We start from the raw sequence: 24314 nt of genomic DNA on the forward strand, positions 1-24314 counted from the left end.
GAATTTTATTGAGGACGAATAGCATTTTGTGCTTGTATGCAATGCTTATAATAATTTAAGAGCTGAATACATTCCTCCTAAATATTTTACAACCCCTTCTAAAAATAAATTTAATGCTCTTATGTCATCCACTAACTCTAAAATCATACGAAATCTAGCAGTCTACGTTTACAAAGCTTTTCGACTTCGTTCATTACATACAGTCTAAATATTTATTTGTGTATATGCATGTGTATGAATGTGTATGGATATGGATGTATATGTAAACTAGTGGTAATTCTTTTTTCTCCCTCTCTCTGTAAATACTTCTGTGTAATAGGCCTACGGCCTAACACTTTTTGTGAATAAAACAACTTACCACGGGCCTATATAATTTTGGTCCGTGCAGGAACGAACGGGAACCAGTCAATGTGGTGTGTTGGCCAGAAGCTGGGTTCCATCTGTTCATTCAGTAAGTTGAAACAGCCTGGTTCCCCGGGTATGCCGCGCTGGCGCTACATAGTGTAAGCTGGGCCCCGTCTCTGATATCACACTTTATTGGCATAGTCTAGCGCCAGCGTAGCATACCAAAGGAACCAGGCTGTATCTGTAATAACAACCAATGGAATTAACTATTACTATAGACTGCGGGACGAAGCTATTAATAGTTTTGGTATTCCCGTTTTCAGTTTTCTTTAAGAACAACGAGCAAAAAGCCAGTTTAGAAACATGAACTCACGAAATAACTTTAAATGGCAGTAAGAGAAGGACAATTGATATGATGGGATCATATTTAGGACGGGACGGGAACTTCTTGTTGCTGTATATCGAGCAAGATTCTGAAAGTGAAAGCGAAAGTAGGATTCGCTCTACCGCGCACTGCAACGGAAGTACAGCTAGATGTGTCAACCAGGATGCTGTTTCAAGTACCAGTCTACCACTTCTCAACATGCTGAAGGCTTGCAACGTATTCCGCGACGTAGTGTTCCGTGAGTATATTTGGTATAGTATTATGTAATCAGCTAGTAATATGTACTCAGTATTCGGAGTCTGTGTAACAGACACGTAGGCATGCAGACAAAACGTCCGGAGTGATTTGAAAACCCAAATGTTAAAGCAGATTTCAGACAGGGATGTTAAATTCATTTTATGAGCGTTGTGCCGCCGTTGGTCCATCTGTCGTTAGACTGCCAAACCTATGAATCTGAAACTTTGCATGAATCATACAAGCTATTGTATCTCAGTCCTATAAAGTGCTCATATAAATGTTCATCAAACTTTGAGCACGGCCGCCATTTTGAGGTCAGTCTGTTTGTCCTTGTCTGTTGTGCTTCCTGAATATCTTCTCTGGTGTGACACTGATTGAGCTGAAGCTTGATGACATCCCTATATGTTAAAGACGTTGAAATCCAATTTTTGATGTGGCTGCCAAGACACTCAAAAGTTCTGTTTTTCTGATATTGTACATTTTGACCTTGATTAACCTTCATGTTTTGATGCGAGGTGAAATGGTGTTTAACGTCACGTCCCAAATTGTGAGCGTGTGCATGTATGTGCATGTTCGCGTGGTTGTACTACTCCGGACTAATGCTGATTTTATAGATCTAACCCTCTGAGATACCAATCCGCAGTTTAACATGAATACACCACTCAGAAACAATATACTGACCCAAGCTTTCCAGTCCTTGTTTTAGCCCCTTACTGTGTCGGGCTGAGTGACAAGTACCTTCTTTTAATGTCTTTTGGTAGGATACGGCCAGGGATCGAACCACTGACGTTCTATCTCTAGACCAAGGAGATGGTCTTACGTTATGACCATGACCTTTCAAATGTATTTTTAGCCCAGTTAGACTCATCACTTCCAAAACTGAGGAAGCTGAACTTTGGCAAGTATGTTTCACAACCATGAATGAATTTTGACCCTCGGCAATCCCAAGACAGAAAGCTGAACCCTTGCATGCACAATAATTACTATATGAGAAGGCTTCATCTGGAATTTATCTTTGGTAGACATGCAATAATAATACCATAAAAAAGAAAAAAAACTAATGTAAATCAACCAATTATATTAGGTTACGTTATATTTAAAAAAAAGATTCTTGGTTTGACGTGGGATGTATTTTTTTTACAGATAGTCTTTAATTTTTTGGACAGTTACTGTGAATATTTCTGGGAGTCTGTAGACACCAGAGAAATAGGACTTTGGAATATGACATAGCAGTCATTATTCTTTTGTCAGCATATTAAACAAATTAGGAGGTCATTTCAAAGAAGTTATCACAAATTCTTTGGAACCTCCTCAAATGTTACATCAAAGAAGAAGGTTCTGAACGTGTGGTACTCTTGTTATATCATGGACAGTGTTCATAAATGAGATAGGAAGATGCATTTTGAGAATAAAAAATACCAATGTTTTTGTTAATATAAACAACAAAGCCCTTTTCTTAATCAAAGAAATCTCTGCTCAATACAGAGGACATTATAAAAAGTGTGTTGTAAGTAAAGTTTTAACCATGAAAACCCAAATGGGATACTGAAATGATGACCTGCAATCTCGATATACAGCTGGTGAGCTACAGTACCCATGACACAATGATGTCGGACTGGCTTCACTTATTGTCACAGCTTGATTAGATTCCCCTCCATTTTCACAGATAGTGCATGGCGATGTGAAGAGAACTGTGGTGGCCAGTACAGATGAAGACTGTGGACACCATCTGGTAATGGCAACTTCTGGTGAGCAGTCTAAAGGTCACATGGCAACTTCTGGTGAGCAGTGTGAAGGTCAAATGGCAACTTCTGGTGAGCAGTCTGAAGGTCAAATGGCAACTTCTGGTGAGCAGTCTGAAGGTCCCATGGCAACCTCTGGTGAGCAGTCTGAAGGTCCCATGGCAACCTCTGGTGAGCAGTCTGAAGGTCACATGGCCACTTCTGAGCCTCAAGGACATTTGGCTATTTCTGATGTTGACATGGCAAGTTCAGCTGGGGAAATCTTCACAACAGAGGATGACTCTGGAAACAGCGTGGTCAGTTCAGACGAGGAACCAGGAGGTCACCTGGTATTGGCTGGTTCAGCTGAGACCGAGGAGGACCTTGAGCTAGTGAGCCAGCCACCAGTGAAAAGATTAAGAACAGGTGGGTGTCACTGTTGCCCCCCAAAATGTCACCCTGTTTGTCATTTTTAAAATAATTTACCCAGGAACACTACTTACAATTTGATTCATCAAGTGAATTATGTCCATCTCTTAAAAATATAGGAAAAATAAAGTAGTGTTATGTAGCTCGGACGTGCACGCATGCACACATTGATTAGTCATCCTCGAATTTAGTACATATCCTCCCCAGGGCCTGTAGGTTTCTCAGTATGTAAGCTAGAGTCAAGGTGCTTCAATCTGGTTGTGGAGGCACATTGTGTGGTGGTGTGCAATGATTGTCAAGGTGCTTCGATCTGGTATGAGGTTGTAGAGGCACATTAAGTGGTGGTGTGTAATGAATGTCAAGGCGCTTCAGTCTGGTATGAGGTTGTAGAGGCACATTGTGTGGTGGTGTGTAATGATTGTCAAGGTGCTTCAATCTGGTATGAGGTTGTAGAGGCACATTGTGTGGTGGTGCTTCAATCTGGTATGTGGTTGTAGAGGCACATTGTGTGGTGTTGTGTAATGATTGTCAAGGTGCTTCAATCTGGTATGAGGTTGTGGAGGCACATTGCGTTGAGGTGTGCAATGATTGTCAAGGTGCTTCAATCTGGTATGAGGTTGTAGAGGCACATTTATATCCCAGGCATATAATGCGAGGGGGATATAGCAATTAGTGATGTAATACGGCGAATAGAGTATTGTATCCCGATGCACAGCCCACGATACGATGCATCGACTTGGAAATCATGTATCGCGATACATACGATATATTCATAACACAGTTTTACCTACCATATTTTCTTGAGTATAGTGCTCACTTTTTTTTCCAAAATACACAGCTGTGTAGAAGGGGTTGCGCATTATACACGAATTAATGAATTACATTAAGTAATACGTTACCACTGTTATACCGAGGCTGTTGTCTCCCACAACTGCTGCTATAGCGAAATCTACCACAGAGATCTCAATTACCTCATGCAGCACGTGCGTAGCCACCTAGCTGCCATGTGACACCCTTCACTCTTGTCTCCTTCGTCTGCTTAGCAAGACGTGTTTTCTCCTGCTGAAGCGTTCCTTGAAGATTTGGTGATATTTATTATCGTTTATTCTCTAATAAACTGTGCTTTTATGGGGCGTTGCGGTAGCTACGCTTGGTTATAATTTTCCCGCCAAACGGAAAATTTTTCCCGCCCTTTTTTCTATATACTTGCGGGGTTCGCGTATGCACGTTGTGTTTTACGTTTCCCCTGTTCTTGTATGTTTTGGGGGTTAACATAACTTATTTCTTTAGTAAAAGTTATATGTGTATGTTATATGTTCACATTGCTCGTTTATTTTCTTGTGAAAATGTTCGTTTGTGAATCATTGTGGTGCGTGCGTTGTAACCATGTTTTGTTCTTTGTTTCTAGAAAACAATCAATGTCTGACATGGATATGTCCCCTGTCTCCACCCCCTCTACCCCTGCTCCTCGGAGTTGTGGGGTGTGCAGAAAGTTTTTGTCGTCCCGGGATCCCCACGATCGTTGCCCGCGGTGCAGGGTTCCTTGCGAGGAAACCCGGTGCACCCTGTGCGAAGGTCTGGGACCTGCGGAGTTTGAGCGGTACCGGCTGTGCGCGCAGTCCGTTTCCACCCCTGTGGTGGCCGGTTCGTCCGGTCGGGGCCCCCGTGCGGGCACCTCCTTGTCGGCTGCAGCGGATCCCCTTGCGGCCCTCGGGCTGTCTGGGGCTTCCGTCGCCGCATTGTTGTCGCAAATTGTGGACTCCAAGCTGGCGGCCTTATCGCAAGATAGGCCGCTGGCTGTTCCGTCCCCGGCCTCTTCGGTGGCCGCGGATTCGGACGCGGGGTCCACCGGTACGGCGCCGGCTGCCGTGGTTACCGGTCCTTCCCCCGAACCGTTGCTTCCGCTATCGGTTAAGGACCGCGTGGCCATGGTGTATGACCTCTTCGAGGACATGCCAAAGCCCCTGCCGATACCGCGGGGTATCCACGGTTCCGTGGGTTCCTCCGAGGTATACGACGAGTCATCCGACAAGGCTTTCCCGGCATCAACCTTGCTGCGCGGGATTAAGCCGTCTTTGGAGAAAGCCTTCACGGCTGCCTCCGGTCGGGGTCTCCCGTTACCTCCCCCGTCGTGGAGAAAAGGGTCTTTCCCAGTTCATGACCTTGCCTTTCCCGAGGCTGGTCCTTCTGCGGAAGCCCATGTGGAGCGTTTGGGGGTCCGTGCCCCACCGGTTGCCACGGTACCGCAAGGTACCCTGCAACAGCTGGACACCCTCGCTCGACACTCCATGCTAGCTATGTCTCACGGAGACACATACCTGGCTGCGGCGGCCAGTCTGGTCGAAGGTTCTCCCACGGACCGTGACCAGCGCATTTACAACTGCTTGCTCGGTTTGAATGCTTCCCTGGAGTACGTTGCCGGGGCTTCGGCCTTTGTTTCCGGCACGTGCCATTTTCTTCGGCGCCAGTCGTATCTGGTTGCTTCAGGGTTGGACGCTGCCAATCAGGAGGTGCTCCTTTCGCAGCCTTGGTCTGCTCGGACCTTGTTTAATAACAAGATCCCTGGGGTTCTGAAGGAACAACAGGCCGCTGTGTCTGCCGAGGCCTCTCGGCACACACTGGATCTTGTGGGGTCCTTGCATAGGCGCCTGGGTGCCGCTCCGAAGCGGAGCGCGCCCCAGGTTGCTGCGTCCGGCAGGCCTAAGGGGTCGGGTCCTTCTTCCTCCGGGAAGAAGCCCCGCTCTGAGGGTTCCGGTAAGGGTTCTCAGCAGCCCTTTCGCGGGAAGAAGGGGAACTGGGGGAAGCCCAAGTCGTCTAAGGACGGCAAGGGCCCCTCCAGGTGACTCTCATTGGAGGGGTTCGTATGCCGACAGCGCCAACTTCGGTTGGCCCGTAGGCGAACCCGAGTCACACGGCCCTGGACAGTTGCGCCTGCCGCAGCCCGTCCGGCCCCCCTCTCTTTCCCCAGTGGGAGCCAGACTCCAGACTTACTGGGAGAATTGGGAACAAGTGTTCGACGACCCGTGGGTGGTCAACACGATTCGGTACGGCTATCGGCTCGATCTCAAAGCGAATCCGCCGCTCACCGTTGCCCCGTCGGCAGGATCTTCCCTTCCTCGCCGATGCCATCGGCAGGTTGGTGGAGAAGAGGGCAGTTCGGGAGTTAGCTCTACCAGAAATAACACCGGGGTTTTACTCCAGGATATTTCTCGTTCCCAAGAAGGACAGTGCCGAACTCAGAATGATTCACAACTTGAAATCGTTCAACGAGTTCTACCTGCGCAAGCCGCCCAAGTTCAGAATGTTGAGCTTGACGGACCTGAAAGCACTGATCATGCCGGCCGACTTGCTAGCTTCGATCGACCTGAAGGATGCTTATCTGCATGTTCCGATTCACTCGGATCATCACAGGTATCTCAGGTTTGTCTTTCAAGGCAGGCACTACGAGTGGGTTGTACTCCCATTCGGTCTTTCGTCCGCTCCCTGGCTGTTCACCCGGTTAACCACCCCCATAGTGGGGTTCCTCCACCGGAGGGGTGTCCGGTACTTCGCGTACCTGGACGACTCGCTAGTAGCAAATCGAATGTCGGACACCCTGTCACGCCATCTCGTTTTCGCACGTCGGCTCTTGGAGCAATTGGGGTGGATTGTCAATCTCCCCAAGAGCGAGTTAACCCCTTCTCAGAACTTGCAGTTCATTGGAGGTCGGTTCAACACGGTGTCCCATCGCCTATTTGTCCCCCCAGACCGGTGGCACAAAATTCAGGCGATGATTGCCAAAGTCTTAGCGGTGCAACAGACTGTTCACTTTTGGGAACAGCTGTTAGGGCTACTTGTATCAGCCCAGGACTGCACCGTACGGGGTCGTCTCCAACTCCGCCCGCTGCAACGGTTTTTAATCCAGTTGTTAGCAACGGAGGTGAACAGTGCGACCGTCGCCCTCCCGGATCGGCTCCGACCGCATCTGGAGTGGTGGACGGTCCCTTACAATGTCTTATCAGGAGTCTCTATGCGGCCCTACCGGGCCACGTTGAACCTGTATACAGACGCCTCTCTAGTGGGCTGGGGCGCCCATCTAGAGGGGGAGGTGAGCTCGGGGCTGTGGTGCGTAGACGAACTCGAGTTCAAGGCAGTGATCAACGCAGTCAATCACTGGAAGCATCGTCTCGTCGACGCCCGGCTCATGCTGGCGACCGACAACACGACGGTAGTGTCCTATGTGAACAAACTGGGGGGAACCCACAGTCACTCGCTGCTCGATCTCACGTTCGAGTTTTACGCTCTGGTGGACAGTGTCCCGTGCCAGATACGCGCCCGTCACATCCCAGGTGTGCGGAACGTACTGGCCGATGCTCTATCGAGGCCTCGGGATCCGAGCCCCACAGAGTGGATGCTGAACCCAGTAGTGTTTCAGTGGCTGTGCGAACGTTTGGGTCGTCCGATGGTCGACCTGTTCGCAACGCGGTTCAACAATCAACTCCCGTTGTTTGTATCACCAGTCCCGGACCCGAGGGCCATCGATCACCATGCTCTCGCGTTAGACTGGACGGGCTTGGACGCTTATGCTTACCCGCCGACAGCGTTGATACCACACATTCTAAGCCGGCTTCGAGGAGTTCGCTGTCGAATGTTACTGATCGCGCCCATGTGGCCGAACAGATCGTGGTACCCGGACTTGCTGACCCAGGTCACGCAGTCGCCACTCCCACTGCCTGTGAGACCGGATCTCTTGATCCACCCTCACACCCGTCAGCTTCATCCAAACGCAGGGCAGTTCAATCTGCACGCGTGGATGTTGTCACCGAGCGTCTGAGGAGTAAAGGTTTTTCTCGCCGGGCGTCTCGGGCATACGTTAGTATGCATCGTGATTCTACCCAGAAGGTGTATAATGCACGTTGGGTTATTTTCACGAAGTGGTGTTGTAAACATCACATTCATTCGCCAGATAAGGTATCTGTGCAGGATATTGCTCGTTTCATGTCTCACTTGCGAGAGACCCGGAAACTCTCCGGGGGTTCCATTGCCAACTATGTCTCGTCCGTTGCTACGGTACGGGACGTTGCTATGGGTACCAGTCTCTCCAAAGAGCCGGTGATACGGGGTATTATCAAGGGTTTCAAACAGCACGATCTTAAGAAGGGCCGCCTTCGGGCACCGGCCTGGGATCTTTCCCTAGTGTTGCAATCACTTACGGAAGCTCCGTATGAACCCTTGCATAGTGCTTCGTTCCGGCATGTGACTTGGAAAACAGCATTTCTCCTCTCCTTTGCCACGGCGGCACGTGTATCCGAAATTCATGCACTCGATGTCGCCAAGATACGATTCGATAGGGGTGACGAAGGAGCGGTCCGCCTGGGCCTGCTCATGGGCTTCGTCGCCAAGAATCAGAGAGTCGGGCAAGTGGAGAGAGAATTCACTGTAAGATCACTCAAAGAAATCTTACATCCTGCTGATACTGAGGACAGAGCGCTGTGTCGGGTTAGGGCCCTTAAGTATTATCTTAAGGCTTCGAATGAACGTAGACAAGGGCGTGACCGTCTGTTCATATCGTGTAACCCTAATCGCACGGTTGACATAACTCGCAACTCGATTGCGTTGTGGCTTCGTTCTGTCATCAATCTGGCGTACCGGTCTCGGGGGTTACCGGTAGCGGGGTCAAACCCGCACGAGATCAGGGCGCTAGCGGCAACATTTGCCCTACACTCGAATATCTCTGTTCACAGAATATTACGAGGTTGTTACTGGCGTTCTGACTCGGTTTTTGCCAATCATTACCTCAGAAAGGTTTCTGATGAAGACGTGGAGGGGGTGCACCGTCTTGGGCCGCTGATCGCGGCACAAGCGGTCATCTAGGGGGTGTGTCCAGCGCAATTTCAAACTCCGCAGTCGTCAGTCCTTGCACGGTGGTCAATCTGGGTCGTCTCCAATGTTCCCACGCCGTGGGTACAGGAGTGGGGGTCCTGCAAACCAGCGCACTCACACCACAGGTGAGGCGGCTTTATGTGTGTTTTGTCCTTATTTGTATTTTGACAATTATGCATTTAATTGTCTGTCGTGTATTCCAACCTTGCGATACATGCTTACGAATACTGGAATTAGGTCACGCGCCTAATGCATACTTTCAGTAGGCTTGCTCTGGGATATACGGTCTGAAGGAAATTAATTTTTCCTCTTTTCGACTGTTTAACCTGATCTAAGATTTAGCTCACGCGGATACAGTGTTCTCATCCGCTGCGGCGATGAAATACCTATCCAGTGGGGCCGTTTGGAGTCACCAATCGTTTTGGCAATGACGATTGAGCCTTACGGTATGCGCATGACAGTGCTTTGGTATTCCTATAGGGTAACGCCTAGCTAGGTGCATGCGCATCGAGTGCTTCCGCCTTGGTGTTTACTTCCGCTGGTCGGAAGGAACGCTAGCAGTCAGGATTCGGGTTGTAGGTGCTCCCCACCGCCTACTGTGGTAGTCAGCCTCGGTATAACAGTGGTAACGTATTACTTAATGTAATTTGTAGAATTTTCCTATTCGGAATATTCTATAAGTAATACGTTACCACTGGGCTGCTGCCCGCCCGTCCGTCCCCCGAGCACTTGCTCTCGCAGGAGACAAGAGTGAAGGGTGTCACATGGCAGCTAGGTGGCTACGCACGTGCTGCATGAGGTAATTGAGATCTCTGTGGTAGATTTCGCTATAGCAGCAGTTGTGGGAGACAACAGCCTCGGTATAACAGTGGTAACGTATTACTTATAGAATATTCCGAATAGGAAAATTCTACAAGTTTTGATGTTTTTCCCCCATGGAAAGACATTACCGTGAGCACGTAACACCGGAAATACCATGTCAACAAATCCATACTGAAGTTCGCAAATTATTCATGTAATTACACTGTCTGGCTATAAAAAAGTTTTCTTTGTATATCTGGACTCATGTTTGTAACTTATTTCATTAATTTTATTCAAAATTCCTTTTAATATTGTTTTAATTAATTTCGGCGAAATCGTGTGTGAAGCGATCGGAAGATCGCACAACTCACCGTTATTAACAGCAACCACGGTCAGATTACCGCTATTGACGCCTTGAAAGGAATTTTTGTTGACAGAGAATTGATACATATATCATAAATGCCATACTTTGATTCGTTAAAAGTCAGATTTGTTTTTGTTGCACGATTCTATGTCAACACGTAATTCTCACGATCACGGGAGCCTTGACGGTGAAGGGTCAGACTGGTTCCATGTAAAAAATAATACCCGGGAATAGCGATCAGCTGCTTCGCTTAGGGTTATTATAATTTTAAATATGTTTATTAAAAGCTGCATCTAAATTAACAATATATTGGAATATATTATTCCTGATAAAAAAATAGTTTCAGATACAACTTTTGCCGATCCTTGCATTAAAATACTGTAAAGTTATATCATTGGGTGTGTCTTGACCGAATCACCGGTATATTCCAAGAAAACGTGTGTACATGTACAGCTGATTGCTGTGTCCCACTTAGTTTACGAGAAAATACACAAGGTAATCTTAATCCCTGGATATAAAACAATGCCTAGCTGAACAAAAAATACAATTTAAACGGTAAATCAACATGTCTGGTGATTTTTTATCTCAAATTTAGAACTTGTACTGACAAAGTTTCTCATCACCCGTTCGTTTGCCGGACTTCGCTGAAGGGGTACAATGTAAATTTGTTCTGCGCATAATATTCAAATTTCTTTTTTTCCAAAATATTGAACCCGCAAGAGGGGCGTGCGCATTATACATTGGTGCGCGCTATACTCAAGAAAATACATGAAATACATGGGCGGATACAGCTTTTTTGTAAAGGGGGGGTGCACAGGTAAGATCTATTTATTGTCTTTGGTGGTAATTTATACAGAAATAAAGATTTTTTTCGAAATAAAAAGGGGGGAGGGGGAGGGGGGGGGGGGGGGGGGGGGGGGGGGGGTTGCGCGCCCATGAAATACGTTTAACAGTTTCAAAGCCAGTTTGTTGTTTCAGTAAAACATACTGTATTGCTGACAATTTGCTATTTACAGTAAATAAACACCTTATATCTTCTTCAACTGTACTTGTCACATCTTTTAGATAGCAGAAAGACATCAACTTGGCTTAGCTTGTACCAGTAAACACTGCATCGCGATAGGCATTGTATCGCGACCCTCCCATATCGTTACACCTCTAATAGCAATCAGCCAGTCTGTCTGTCCGTCCGTAATCATTTCCTTTTCCGGGGCAGAATTCGAAAACCATTCAGTGTATTTGATTGAAACTTGGCAAATCTGTCAGGCACATACTGAAGTGGTGCCTTTTGATATTTTGGGATTTTTCTAAAAAAAAATATATACGTTTTTATGGAATGAAGTTGGACATAGAATCAATTGGGGATGGGGTTCGTTACAGGGGCAGAATTTGAAAACCATTCAGTGTATTTGATCGAAACTTGACAAAGCTATCAGGCACATACTGAAGTGGTGCCTTTTGATATTTGTTTTTTACGAATTTTTATTTTTTACAATTTTTATGGAAAGAAGTTGGACCTAGACTCCATTGGGGAACGGGTTGATTTCCAGGTCAGAATTCGAAAACCATTCAGTTGGTAAACAATGTATGCTTCTTAAAGAACATTCAACTGTTGACTCATTACATACAGAATTCCACATTTACTAGTGGTTAGTGGTAGAGGCACATTACTTGGTGGTGTGCAATGATTGTCAAGGTGCTTCAATCTGGTTATAAGGTTGTAGAGGCACATTGTGTGGTGGTGTGTAATGATTGTCAAGGTGCTTCAGTCTGGTATGAGGTTGTGGAGGCACATTACGTAGTGGTGTGCAATGATTGTGAAGGTGCTTCAATCTTGTATGAGGTTGTGGAGGCACATTGCGTGGTGGTGTGTAATGATTGTCAAGGTGCTTCGATCTGGTATGAGGTTGTGGAGGAATATTGCGTGGTGGTGTGTACTGATTGTCAAGATGCTTCAATCTTGTATGAGGTTGTGGAGGCACATTGCGTGGTGGTGTGTAATGATTGTCAAGGTGCTTGAGTCTGGTATGAGGTTGTGGAGGCACATTGCGTGGTGGTGTGTACTGATTGTCAAGGTGCTTCAATCTGGTATGAGGTTGTGGAGGCACATTGCGTTGTGCTGTGTAATGGATGTCAAGGTGCTTCGATCTGGTATGAGGTTGTGGAGGCACTTTGTGTGGTGGTATATTATGATTACTGGGGCCTTCTAGAAACGTTGATAAAGTTGCTGTTTCTTGTCTACAAAGAAAGATGAGACTTATACTTGGACTTTTTATATCCCCGTTTACAAAGTAAATCGGGGGGGTACATAGCGTTCCATCTGTTTGTCCTTTCTTCCAACCGTCCTTCCTTCCGTCCGAGCTTTTGTACGGCCAATAACTTTTTAACCATGCACCAAACTTGCTACACACATTTACCACAATGGGTACTTGTGTCTTTTGCTAGTTTGAGGATTCTGAATTTTTTTATTTTTGCCGTTTCCATGGACACATTAAGAAACATCAAGAATGTATGTTGTGCTAACCATTGGTTATCCCACACTAGATTGAAATATATTTGCAAAAACATGCGTTCATTTCAAACATGATGCATCCTCATGGGGGGTTACAAAGGAAAGGGCAGTTCCTCTGACTTAAAGCAACAGGTATATTTCATTAATTAACAAACTATTTACTATTTTTTGTTGACCAGCGGGGATAACGCGGGTATGTGACCTTTGTTAACTTTCTTTCTTGTTTCTGTTGCAATCATCATGCAAAAAATACTTATTCCATACGTGTTATCCCTTCCAGGCAGTGGAATCGGTACTGTCTGTCCATTCTTCCAAATATCACACTCCGTACTTGTCATCCCCGCCATGAAGTGGTAGCGGTATATTGGAATCGCTGATGTCTGCCTGTTTGTGAAAGACTGTTCCATAGTTCTTGATCAAATGTTGCACAGTATCTAACCTTGAACTGACAGGTGCCTTTTACTATTTAGAAGTTTTTGAAATTTGTTAGTTTGGTTTCCATCACAATAAATTGAGTGTAGGTTCAGATAGATGAGGCCGGGTTTATTTCCGGAGCATAACTCAAAGACCATTTATTATTTCTTGATCAAATGTAATGAACCCCATCCCTCTCTCTCCCCTTCTCTCATTCGGGTAATAATGAACTTGGCTATTACCTGTTGAAGATGATTCAAGAATTACTTATCTGCTGAACTTCATGTGTAGCTTATTAACTTGATTCATGATTTACATGTTTTGGTCTAAAGCAATTGTTATTGCTGGGATAAGATTATTATCTAAAGAACCTAAAACTTCAAAATGATGTACACTCCACTCTTGAGCACTGCAATAAAATTAAATGATGTTATTCAACGTGTAAAGAGAATATCTGATCAATTCAAATGTTGGTTACCGATGATTCCTCATATATTGGTGTTGACAGGTGACCATCCTTCAGGTGGCTTCCAGGTGGCGAACACTCTGAACATCATCACTGGACAGGCCGGACAAGGAACACTTGGGAGAGGTGAGTGTTCATGGCTGAAGGGTCAGTAAACTACTAGATCTTGTGCAAGACTCTTACCATTCTCAGCGAGAAGGTGGTGCCGATCATCAATCAGAATTTTATTCCCCTTGTCCCAAATGCCACCCTCATGTACTGATGGGTGATGGAGTAGTGTATACTAACTCCAGAAGTATTGACAATGATGTTGTGCCAGACTCTGTTAAACACTTCTCAGAGCAGATCAGTGCTTATTTTCTGATGATGTGACCTCCTATGGAGGTGGCGTAAGTGCTTAACACAGAGAGGTATTGTATCAGAGTAAAAGTTTAGATTTAAATTTGGTTGAATTTGTTGAAGAGGGTTGAAACTGGCAAAATGGCAAACATTGCCATTATTAACAAGACTGAATGAAGAGGGCTATAAAATATGAATATAGTTGTGTACACTAAGTCAGGAACACATCTGTGTGATGTATAATCCAGATGCATTGTTCCCCCTAATAATTAACACAAGAAGATTTAGTTAGCAAATATTTTGTAGTTTAATTTTAACATCCAAGTATTTGCTGGGATGGTTAATAGTTTTCATTCCTCCACAGGTACCCTTGATTTGCGCACAGACGAAGCAAAGAAGATTTTTCTTGCAACTGAACCCTACAAAGACGTGAAACGAAAACTGAAGGAATTTGGACATGTGACCATCTGCGGGGCTTCGGGAGAAGGCAAGACAACGATGGCTCTGGTGTTAGGTTCACAGTACAGAGACAAAGGCTACGAGGTCGTGTTTGTGGACAACATTGAGAAGTTTGACTTAGACCAGTGTCTTAGTAGCCACCCCAGAGTATTCCTCATAGTAGATGACATGTTTGGTACTGTTGGATTATCTGCGAATACATCACAGGTGAAAACCTTTCTAAACAACCTTCTCCTCCATTTAGAACAAAAGGGGAGTGCGGAAAAGCTGCAGTCAGAAATGCATGAAAGCAGTGATGCTGTTGGTAAATCCAGAAAGAAAGAGCAGAGTCAACCAGAATTTCAAACAAAAGATAGTGATGCTGTTGGTAAATCCAGAAAGAAAGTGCAGAGTCAACCAGAATTTCAAACAAAAGATAGTGATGCTGTTGGTAAATCCAGAAAGAAAGTGCAGAGTCAACCAGAATTTCAAACAAAAGATATTCGTGTTGTCTTCACATCAAAGTCATACAACTTCCATGATGGACTTGCAAAACTGCAGTACGAGGGTTTCAAACTGTTCAAAGGTCAAACTGTAATGGATTTAACCACACAAGATAAATACTGGCTTTCTGACAAAGAGAAAATGACAATATTTGAACGACATAGGAAAGCTCTCGGTGACTGCTCCATGCAACATATACCCGATTACAGTGAGCTGGAAATCTGTTCAAATATCTTTGGATTCCCTCTTATTTGTAAACTTTGTTTTGAATTTTCATCTTTCTACAAAAATGGAAAATCATTTTTCAAGGAACCACTGTTTTATCTCAGGTTAGAGCTAAAGCGTTTGCTTGAAGAGAGAAATGACCGATCGGCCATTCTGGTTCTGATGCTATTGTGTGAAGACAAATTGGACCTGAGCAAGTTAGACAGTGAAGGTGAGGATAAGGAAATGGACAGCCTGGTCAAAACTGTTTTACAGATGATGTCTGACGCTACACGTTCAGGCATGTACAAAGCAGCTAAAGGTTTTAGAGGTACATTCTTCACAAGAGGAGACACTGTTGGCTTTGCTCATTCTTCAATCTATGATGCTTGTGCCTGTGCCTTGTATAATATCAGTCCAATCTTTGTTTTGAAGCACTGCAGTGATGACTTTCTGTTTGAAAGGGTACAAGGTGACAAGGTTGAAGAAACCAAAGTTGATGATCATCTCCATTTGATATATGTCTCAGAGAATTATGATGACCTACTTACCACAAGGTTTACACAGTCTATTAAACAAGGACAGTTTTCAAAATCAGTGACACATCCAATTCTCAAACAAGACGCCACAGTTTTCAAGCTGCTCGAGAAACTTCATTGTGATCGGACAAAACATCTTTGGTTTCACAAGAAAGAGAAAGGACAATGTTTTCTGTACTGGGCAGTTCTTGGACATAATGCACGTCTAATTACAGGTATAGAACACACAACTGGAGAAGAGTTCACTCAAGGAGAAATCAGTGAGGCCATGGAAGGATGTGCACAAAGCAACAATGTGACAGCATTGAAATGGCTGTTCAGCAGGAGTGAGAAACATGACCATCAGTTGACACTGAACAGACTTTTGTTGGCAGCTGCTGAAAGTGGCAGCTCTGACATACTAGTGTATCTGCTGCAGGAAGGCGCTGATATTAACACAAGTGACAGAAACATGCAAACCATCTTCCATCTTGTCTGTAAATCAGGAATGGAAAAAACCCTGAAAGTCCTGTTAACCAGGAAACCTGGGAATAATGTTATAAACTCTGTTGATGTGAATGGCAGGACCCCTGTCATGGTAGCAGCACACAAAGGATCAGATGGATGTTTTAAGTTACTGCAGACAACATCAAATTTGAATGTGAAAGATAAACATGGCAGCGGAATTATTCATCTTGCCTGTCGTGGTGGGAACACTGCTATAGTACAACATGTCCTGTCTCCATCTAACATCAACAGCAGAGGGGAGTATGGATGGACAGCAGTGATGCAGGCAGCTGTCAATGGACATCAAAGTGTGTTTGACCTCCTTGTGTCCAACCAAGCTGACCTCACACTGGTGGATACAGATGGTGACAGTTTACTTCATCTTGCCTGTCGTGGTGGGAACACTGCTATAGTACAACATGTCCTGTCTCCATCTAACATCAACAGTACAGGCAGATATGGATGGACAGCAGCAATGAATGCAGCTGTCAGTGGACATCAAAGTGTGTTTGACCTTGTGTGCAACCAAGCTGACCTCACACTGGTGGATACAGATGGTGACAGTTTACTTCATCTTGCCTGTCGTGGTGGGAACACTGCTATAGTACAACATGTCCTGTCTCCATCTAACATCAACAGCACAGGCAGATATGGATGGACAGCAGCATTGAAGGCAGCTGTCACTGGACATCAAAGTGTGTTTGACCTCCTTATGTCCAACCAAGCTGACCTCACACTGGTGGATACATATGGTGACAGTTTACTTCATCTTGCCTGTCGTGGTGGGAACACTGCTATAGTACAACATGTCCTGTCTCCATCTAACATCAACAGCAGAGGGATGCATGGATGGACAGCAGCAATGAAGGCAGCTGTCACTGGACATCAAAGTTTGTTTGACCTCCTAGTGTCCAACCAAGCTGACCTCACACTGGTGGATACAGATGGTGACAGTTTACTTCATCTTGCCTGTCGTGGTGGGAACACTGCTATAGTACAACATGTCCTGTCTCCATCTAACATCAACAGCAGAGGCAGATATGGATGGACAGCAGCAATGAAGGCAGCTGTCAGTGGACATCAAAGTTTGTTTGACCTCCTTGTGTCCAACAAAGCTGACCTCACACTGGTGGATACAGATGGTGACAGTTTACTTCATCTTGCCTGTCGTGGTGGGAACACTGCTATAGTACAACATGTCCTGTCTCCATCTAACATCAACAGCAGAGGGATGCATGGATGGACAGCAGCAATGAAGGCAGCTGAGTATGGACATCAAAGTGTGTTTGACCTCCTTGTGTCCAACCAAGCTGACCTCACACTGGTGGATACAGATGGTGACAGTTTACTTCATCTTGCCTGTCAGGGTGGGAACACTGCTATAGTACAACATGTCCTGTCTCCATCTAACATCAACAGCAGAGGGGAGTATGGATGGACAGCAGTGATGCAGGCAGCTGTCACTGGACATCAAAGTGTGTTTGACCTCCTAGTGTCCAACCAAGCTGACCTCACACTGGTGTCTACATCTGGTGACAGTTTACTTCATCTTGCCTGTCGTGGTGGGAACACTGCTATAGTACAACATGTCCTGTCTCCATCTAACATCAACAGCAGAGGGATGCATGGATGGACAGCAGCAATGGTTGCAGCTGTCACTGGACATCAAAGTGTGTTTGACCTCCTTGTGTCCAACCAAGCTGACCTCACACTGGTGGATACATCTGGTGACAGTTTACTTCATCTTGCCTGTCAGGGTGGGAACACTGCTATAGTACAACATGCCCTGTCTCCATCTAACATCAACAGCAGAGGGATGCATGGATGGACAGCAGCAATGAAGGCAGCTGTCAGTGGACATCAAAGTGTGTTTGACCTCCTTTTGTCCAACCAAGCTGACCTCACACTGGTGGATACATCTGGTGACAGTTTACTTCATCTTGCCTGTCAGGGTGGGAACACTGCTATAGTACAACATGTCCTGTCTCCATCTAACATCAACAGCAGAGGGGAGTATGGATGGACAGCAGTGATGCAGGCAGCTGTCACTGGACATCAAAGTGTGTTTGACCTCCTAGTGTCCAACCAAGCTGACCTCACACTGGTGGATACATCTGGTGACAGTTTACTTCATCTTGCCTGTCAGGGTGGGAACACTGCTATAGTACAACATGTCCTGTTTCCATCTAACATCAACAGCAGAGGGAGGCAAGGATACACACCTGTGATGAAGGCTGTATTCCATGGACATCAAGATGTGTTTGACCTCCTTGTGTCCAACCAAGCTGACCTCACACTGGTGGATACAGATGGTGACAGTTTACTTCATCTTGCCTGTCGTGGTGGGAACACTGCTATAGTACAACATAACCTGTCTCCATCTAACATCAACAGCAGAGGGATGCATGGATGGACAGCAGCAATGGTGGCAGCTGTCAATGGACATCAAAGTGTGTTTGACCTCCTAGTGTCCAACCAAGCTGACCTCACACTGGTGGATACATCTCGTAATAGTTTACTTCATTTTGCCTGTCGTGGTGGGAACACTGCTATAGTACAACATGTCCTGTCTCCATCTAACATCAACAGCAGAGGGATGCATGGGTGGACAGCAGCAATGGTTGCAGCTGTCACTGGACATCAAAGTGTGTTTGACCTCCTAGTGTCCAACCAAGCTGACCTCACACTGGTGGATACAAATGGTGACAGTTTACTTCATCTTGCCTGTCAGGGTGGGAACACTGCTATAGTACAACATGCCCTGTCTCCATCTAACATCAACAGCAGAGGGATGCATGGATGGACAGCAGCAATGAAGGCAGCTGTCAGTGGACATCAAAGTGTGTTTGACCTCCTTTTGTCCAACCAAGCTGACCTCACACTGGTGGATACAGATGGTGACAGTTTACTTCATCTTGCCTGTCGTGGTGGGAACACTGCTATAGTACAACATGTCCTGTCTCCATCTAACATCAACAGCAGAGGGGAGTATGGATGGACAGCAGTGATGCAGGCAGCTGTCACTGGACATCAAAGTGTGTTTGACCTCCTAGTGTCCAACCAAGCTGACCTCACACTGGTGTCTACATCTGGTGACAGTTTACTTCATCTTGCCTGTCAGGGTGGGAACACTGCTATAGTACAACATGTCCTGTCTCCATCTAACATCAACAGCAGAGGGAGGCAAGGATACACACCTGTGATGAAGGCTGTATTCCATGGACATCAAGATGTGGTTGACCTCCTAGTGCAGCACAAAGCTGACCTCACACTGGTGGATACATCTGGTGACAGTTTACTTCATCTTGCCTGTCAGGGTGGGAACACTGCTATGGTACAACATGTCCTGTCTCCATCTAACATCAACAGCAGAGGGAGGCAAGGATACACACCTGTGATGAAAGCTGTATTCCATGGACATCAAGATGTGGTTGAGCTCCTTGTGCAGCACAAAGCTGACCTCACACTTCTAACAGACAGTAATGAGGACATTGAATGTGTAGCTGAGATGGGAGGACATCCTACACTAGCCAAGTATCTTCAAACAGTTAAACATCCTCACTGATTAAGCTGTGTGTTATGTGTTCTGAAGGAAATTTATTGAGTGTGTATTGCAACTATGTTCTACTGTAGAACATTCATTCTTGCAGACTTGGAAACACTGTAAACATTTAGTCAATACATTGTGCTTATTTTGTATTTATGGTGAATATATTTCAACAGTATTGCTTAACAATTGTTAAGTGGCTGTCAACATTTGAACCTGTTGCCTACATATGCAGGTTAGCTACAGTGCTGAAGCACCATATTAACAGTTGAGTCTGAGAGAAAATTATTTTTCCCATTATTTAATCTGAATATATAATATGAGAGCGAGGTGGAGCTTTTCGTCTCCAAAAGACAGGAATATCGTTGAAGTGATGATTTTACAAACTTCCCATCTTTTTCTGATACGAAGAGCTAACACTGACCATCCATGTATTGCCACTCAGCTAGCATTGTAGAAATGTCCTAATTTTGCTCTAGAGAAGTTTGTACAAATATTATGATTGTAAATATTGGCTCAGTTTGTAATAAAATTCAATCATCCTTGTAGGTTGATGGTTTTGCTAGTTTTTCTTTCAAATCCAGAATAAACTTAAACCTACAAGCACATTTATAGACAGACTTAGCTTGGACACCGACCTCCTTCAGTAAGGAGAACATACAAGTATCTGCTGAATCAGCATTCTTCACGAGCCGACAGTTACGTAAAATAATGAAATGCCGTAACTTGTTACCTTATTTAATTACATTCAACAGCAATCACTGACGATTGGTGAACTGATGGTGTGTCAATATTTACTAGATTTGCAGGTGCTGAAATTGGGTTTAAAGTCACATCCCAGAATATTGCACTTATATAGGTATGTTGGTGCGTGCGTGCGTGCGTGCGTGCGTGCGTACTAGTCGGGACTGATGCCGATTTATAGTGATAGCTCACTGAGATACCATGCTGCAGTTTAACATGAATGCCCCACTCAGACACAGTATACTAGCTCAGAGCCGACCAGTCCTTGTTTTACTCCCTTTATGCTGAGTGCCAGACATGGTAACAACAAGTACCATCTTTAAATGTTTTTGGTACGACGCACCCGGGTATTGAAGCCCGTACCTTCTGCTCTCTGGGCGGACGCTCTACCACTAGACCACGGAGGCGGTCTCTGGGCGGACGCTCTACCACTAAACCACGGAGGCGGTCTCCGGGCAGACGCTCTACCACTAGACCACGGAGGCGGTCTCTGGGCGGACGCTCTACCACTAGACCACGGAGGCGGTCTCCGGGCAGACGCTCTACCACTAGACCACAGAGGCGGTCTCCGGGCGGACGCTCTACCACTAGACCACGGAGGCGGTCTCTGGGCGGGCGGACGCTCTACCACTAGACCACGGAGGCGGTCTCCGGGCGGACGCTCTACCACTAGACCACGGAGGCGGTCTCTGGGCGGACGCTCTACCACTAGACCACGGAGGCGGTCTCTGGGCGGACGCTCTACCACTAGACCACGGAGGCGGTCTCTGGGCGGGCGGATGCTCTACCACTAGACCATGGAGGCGGTCTACTTGATTTGTAAATAGTAAAGGTGATTTTCGTGTCATTTCATCATTCCTCTTTATTGCACTGTCCATCTTGGACTGAAGAAGTGAGAAATGTGTGGCCGGGATCAGGCTTGACCAAGTTCCTCCTCAGTGAGCGACACCTTCGTTACACTCCCGGTAACATCCCTGATAACAGTGTGGGCGCGGCCATTGCAAAAATCTTGAAATTTGCCCTCGTAGCCCAAATGTAGCAATGGTTATACTTCTGTATGTCTTTGGGAATGCCATCATAGTGAATTTTGAAAAGAATCACGAATGACCATTAATCACTGGATTGTCTGTTCCAGACACAATTATTTACAGACCTCCGTCATTCAGCTGGAATATTGCTGAGTGCGGCATTAAACAACAAACTAACCAACCAAATGAATTTACCTTTTTGTTTGATCAGATTGGTTCTAGTTTCTAGCAGGGGTAAGAGTATTCGGGGTTACGTCACTTGTTTGTAAACATAATGGTCGGGTCAGCTGCGAGTTCAACTCCAAGCATGGTTGTAGCCACCTATCACAGTGGGGAGCTTTGACTGGTAGCTGAGATGGTATAGAGAGCTCCGCGAACAGGCTATCGCTATGAGGAGGTCGATGCTTGACTTGCAAACGGACACAACTGTCAAGTGTCACCCATCTTTCCTTCCACGTCAGATAACATACAGGCATCCAATGTGGCCTTCTGAGTCCTAATCATGTCAGCGCTGGTTACCATATGCCCTCTTCTGTACATCGATTAATATCAGTTATTCTATTTTTCTACCAGGGAGTTATAATATTTAACGTCAAAGAGGATCTGGAAATTACCGCATTTGTCTGGGAGGTTTCATCAGACGTCTGACAGCCCATAATGCAACAATGCAGATCTTATGGTAATTTCAGACGTATGTTAAGGTCATCATTACATATTATAATTAATAAGATAATTAATAATCAATGGTCATCATATATATCTGACTGACTCCAACAAATCTATCCGACAAGTCCAGTCATAATTTGAGAAACGGAACATCATCTTTCAAAAGAACATTTAACATTGGTTCCCTCAATACTTGGAACAAACTCAGTATTGATATTGAAAGAAGTCCTACTTAACCTGCATTTAAATATTTTAAGACCCCTGTATGCTATTTAGTAGGACCGCTACTATGGGCTATGGAAAGTACCGTGAAAAAGGTTTGCTAATGTGTGTGGTAGGATTTACAGCACACTTCCTCAACCTGATTGGTTACAAATCATTAAATAGGTTGAACACCTGTACACCAATCTCTTCTTTAATTACTTATCTGCAAATACATAGACTTGTTTTTATGGAAAGGGAACTTTTTTGTTTTTGATCTGATACTGTTATTCAGGGTTGTATTTCTATGAAATAAAGCATACAATTTCTCGAGGATTGACTGTGTTACTCAAGGCTTGGCCCAGTTAATCAAGGGATGGCCAAGTAGCTCAAGGGATGGACCAGTTACTCAAGGGATGGACCAGTTACTCAAGGGATGGACCAGTTAGTCAAGGGATTGTCCAGTTATTCAAGGGTGGGCCCAGTAAAATCATGGGATGACCCAGCTACTCAAGGGATGGCCCAGATAAAGGGATGGCCCAGTTACTCTAGGGATGGCCCAGTTAGTCAAGGGATGGCCAAGTTACTCAAGGGATGGCCCAGATAAAGGGATGGCCCAGTTACTCTAGGGATGACCCAGTTACTCAAGGGATGACCAAGTAACTCAAGGGATGGCCCAGTTACTCAAGGGATGGCCAAGTTAGTCAAGGGATGGCCCAGATACTCAAGGGATGGCCCAGTTACTCAAGGGATGGCCAAGTTACTCAAGGGATGGCCAAGTTAGTCAAGGGATGGCCCAGATACTCAAGGGATGACCCAGTTACTGAAGGTTTGGCCCAGTTACTCAAGGGATGACCCAGTTACTCAAGGGATGGCCCAGTTACTCAAGGGATGGCCCAGTTTCTCAAGGGATGACCCAGTTACTCAAGGGATGACCCAGTTACTCAAGGGATGGCCCAGTTATTCAAGGGATGGCCCAGTTACTCAAGGGATGACCCAGTTACTCAAGGGATGGCCCAGTTATTCAAAGGATGGCCCAGTTACTGAAGGTTTGGCCCAGATACTCAAGGGATGACCCAGTTACTCAAGGGATGACCCAGTTACTCAATGGATGACCCAGTTACTCAATGGATGACCCAGTTACTCAAGGGATGGCCCAGTTACTCAAGGTATGGCCAAGTTACTGAAGGGATGGCCCAGTTACTGAAGGGATGGCCCAGTTACTCAAGGTATGGCCAAGTTACTCGAGGGATAAAAAGTCTTTAATATTATGTTAACCATGTCAACCAAATCAACAGACAAAGCGAACTTACAAACAGTGTTGTCTCCTTTCCCAGCCGTCTCCTCTGTGATGAAATACATTGATGACATGTTGTTTGACTTCATATTGCATAATTCATCAATTCTTTTCTGAAAAACAAATCAAATATCAGTACTGGGTATCAGAAATCTGAACTATCAAGAAAAGTTCCTTACACCTGGATCATTAAAAGATCTCAAAATATATTTCACTAAACATACATAGCTGTCTCAATGCTGAATGGTCAATTTGTATTACTTCACACGTATTACCACAGCAATAGTATTTTCCTTAAAGTGATACACGGACATGATGTTTAATCAGGATCAGGGGAACTTCCACATTCAATAACCACGGGTGGCCCAGTCACCTAGATTCACTGTGCAGAGTTGCTTCCCTTGGGCACGCCAGAAACCAACGAATGTGGGTTCGAATCCCGGTTCGCCCGGATTATGTTTCTAGGTTTGTCAGCACCATACCCGTGCTTGTGGGTTTCAGCGGAGTGAGGCCTGCATCACTTCTGGCTTTCCTCCCACACTATACTGACACTTCTCCTGGCTTGGTCTTGTGTTCACTGTCCGACTGTCATTTGTTTCATTTTGTTTTATTAGCGCCTCGCCCAATATTATTCTGCTCACTTAATATGACACCAGGTACAGCAACTAAAGACACCACCACAAATTTATTATGCCGAAATGCTTTCACTATTTGGTGTTTTTATTGCACATGTATATCATGTCAAACTAAAAACTTCACACCAACAACCCTTAACCCTCATGGTG

General features: G+C 45.4%; 2 protein-coding genes across 9 annotated transcripts in view; one reads left to right on the top strand and one right to left on the bottom strand.

Moving 5' to 3' along the window:
- The window catches only part of LOC125376706 (oxidoreductase NAD-binding domain-containing protein 1-like), a 31951-nt gene that overhangs the window by 6370 nt on the left and 1267 nt on the right, over window positions 1–24314 (bottom strand). The window contains exon 2 of the mRNA XM_048388403.1: window positions 23546–23642. Coding sequence (XP_048244360.1) covers window positions 23546–23642 — 97 coding nt within the window. The remainder of the gene's footprint in view (window positions 1–23545; window positions 23643–24314) is intronic.
- On the top strand, window positions 693–20141 carry LOC124130838 (serine/threonine-protein phosphatase 6 regulatory ankyrin repeat subunit C-like). Of its 8 annotated transcripts, none has more exons than XM_048388380.1 (5): window positions 693–968; window positions 2634–3114; window positions 13579–13662; window positions 14240–17304; window positions 17500–20141. In XM_048388380.1, the coding sequence occupies exons 2-5, from the start codon at window positions 2703–2705 to the stop codon at window positions 19609–19611; spliced, it is 5673 nt and encodes a 1890-aa protein (XP_048244337.1). In that variant the 5' UTR covers window positions 693–968; window positions 2634–2702; the 3' UTR covers window positions 19612–20141. The 8 variants fall into 8 exon arrangements, with proteins under 8 accessions (XP_048244337.1, XP_048244336.1, XP_048244335.1 ...); XM_048388379.1 differs by having other exon boundaries at window positions 14240–17109; window positions 17305–20141; XM_048388378.1 differs by having other exon boundaries at window positions 14240–14749; window positions 14813–20141.

The sequence above is a fragment of the Haliotis rufescens genome, unplaced genomic scaffold (assembly GCF_023055435.1).
Source record: "Haliotis rufescens isolate VD_foot unplaced genomic scaffold, xgHalRufe1.0.p SCAF_10, whole genome shotgun sequence".
NCBI classification, from domain to species: Eukaryota; Metazoa; Mollusca; class Gastropoda; order Lepetellida; family Haliotidae; genus Haliotis; species Haliotis rufescens.

Coding starts and splice junctions, on each gene's coding strand:
- LOC124130838 (XM_048388376.1), top strand. CDS start 2,703: ATGGCAACTTCTGGTGAGCAGTCTAAAGGTCACATGGCAACTTCTGGT. Junction 3,115..13,578: donor AGTGAAAAGATTAAGAACAG/GTGGGTGTCACT, acceptor TGGTGTTGACAG/GTGACCATCCTTCAGGTGGC. Junction 13,663..14,239: donor ACAAGGAACACTTGGGAGAG/GTGAGTGTTCAT, acceptor ATTCCTCCACAG/GTACCCTTGATTTGCGCACA.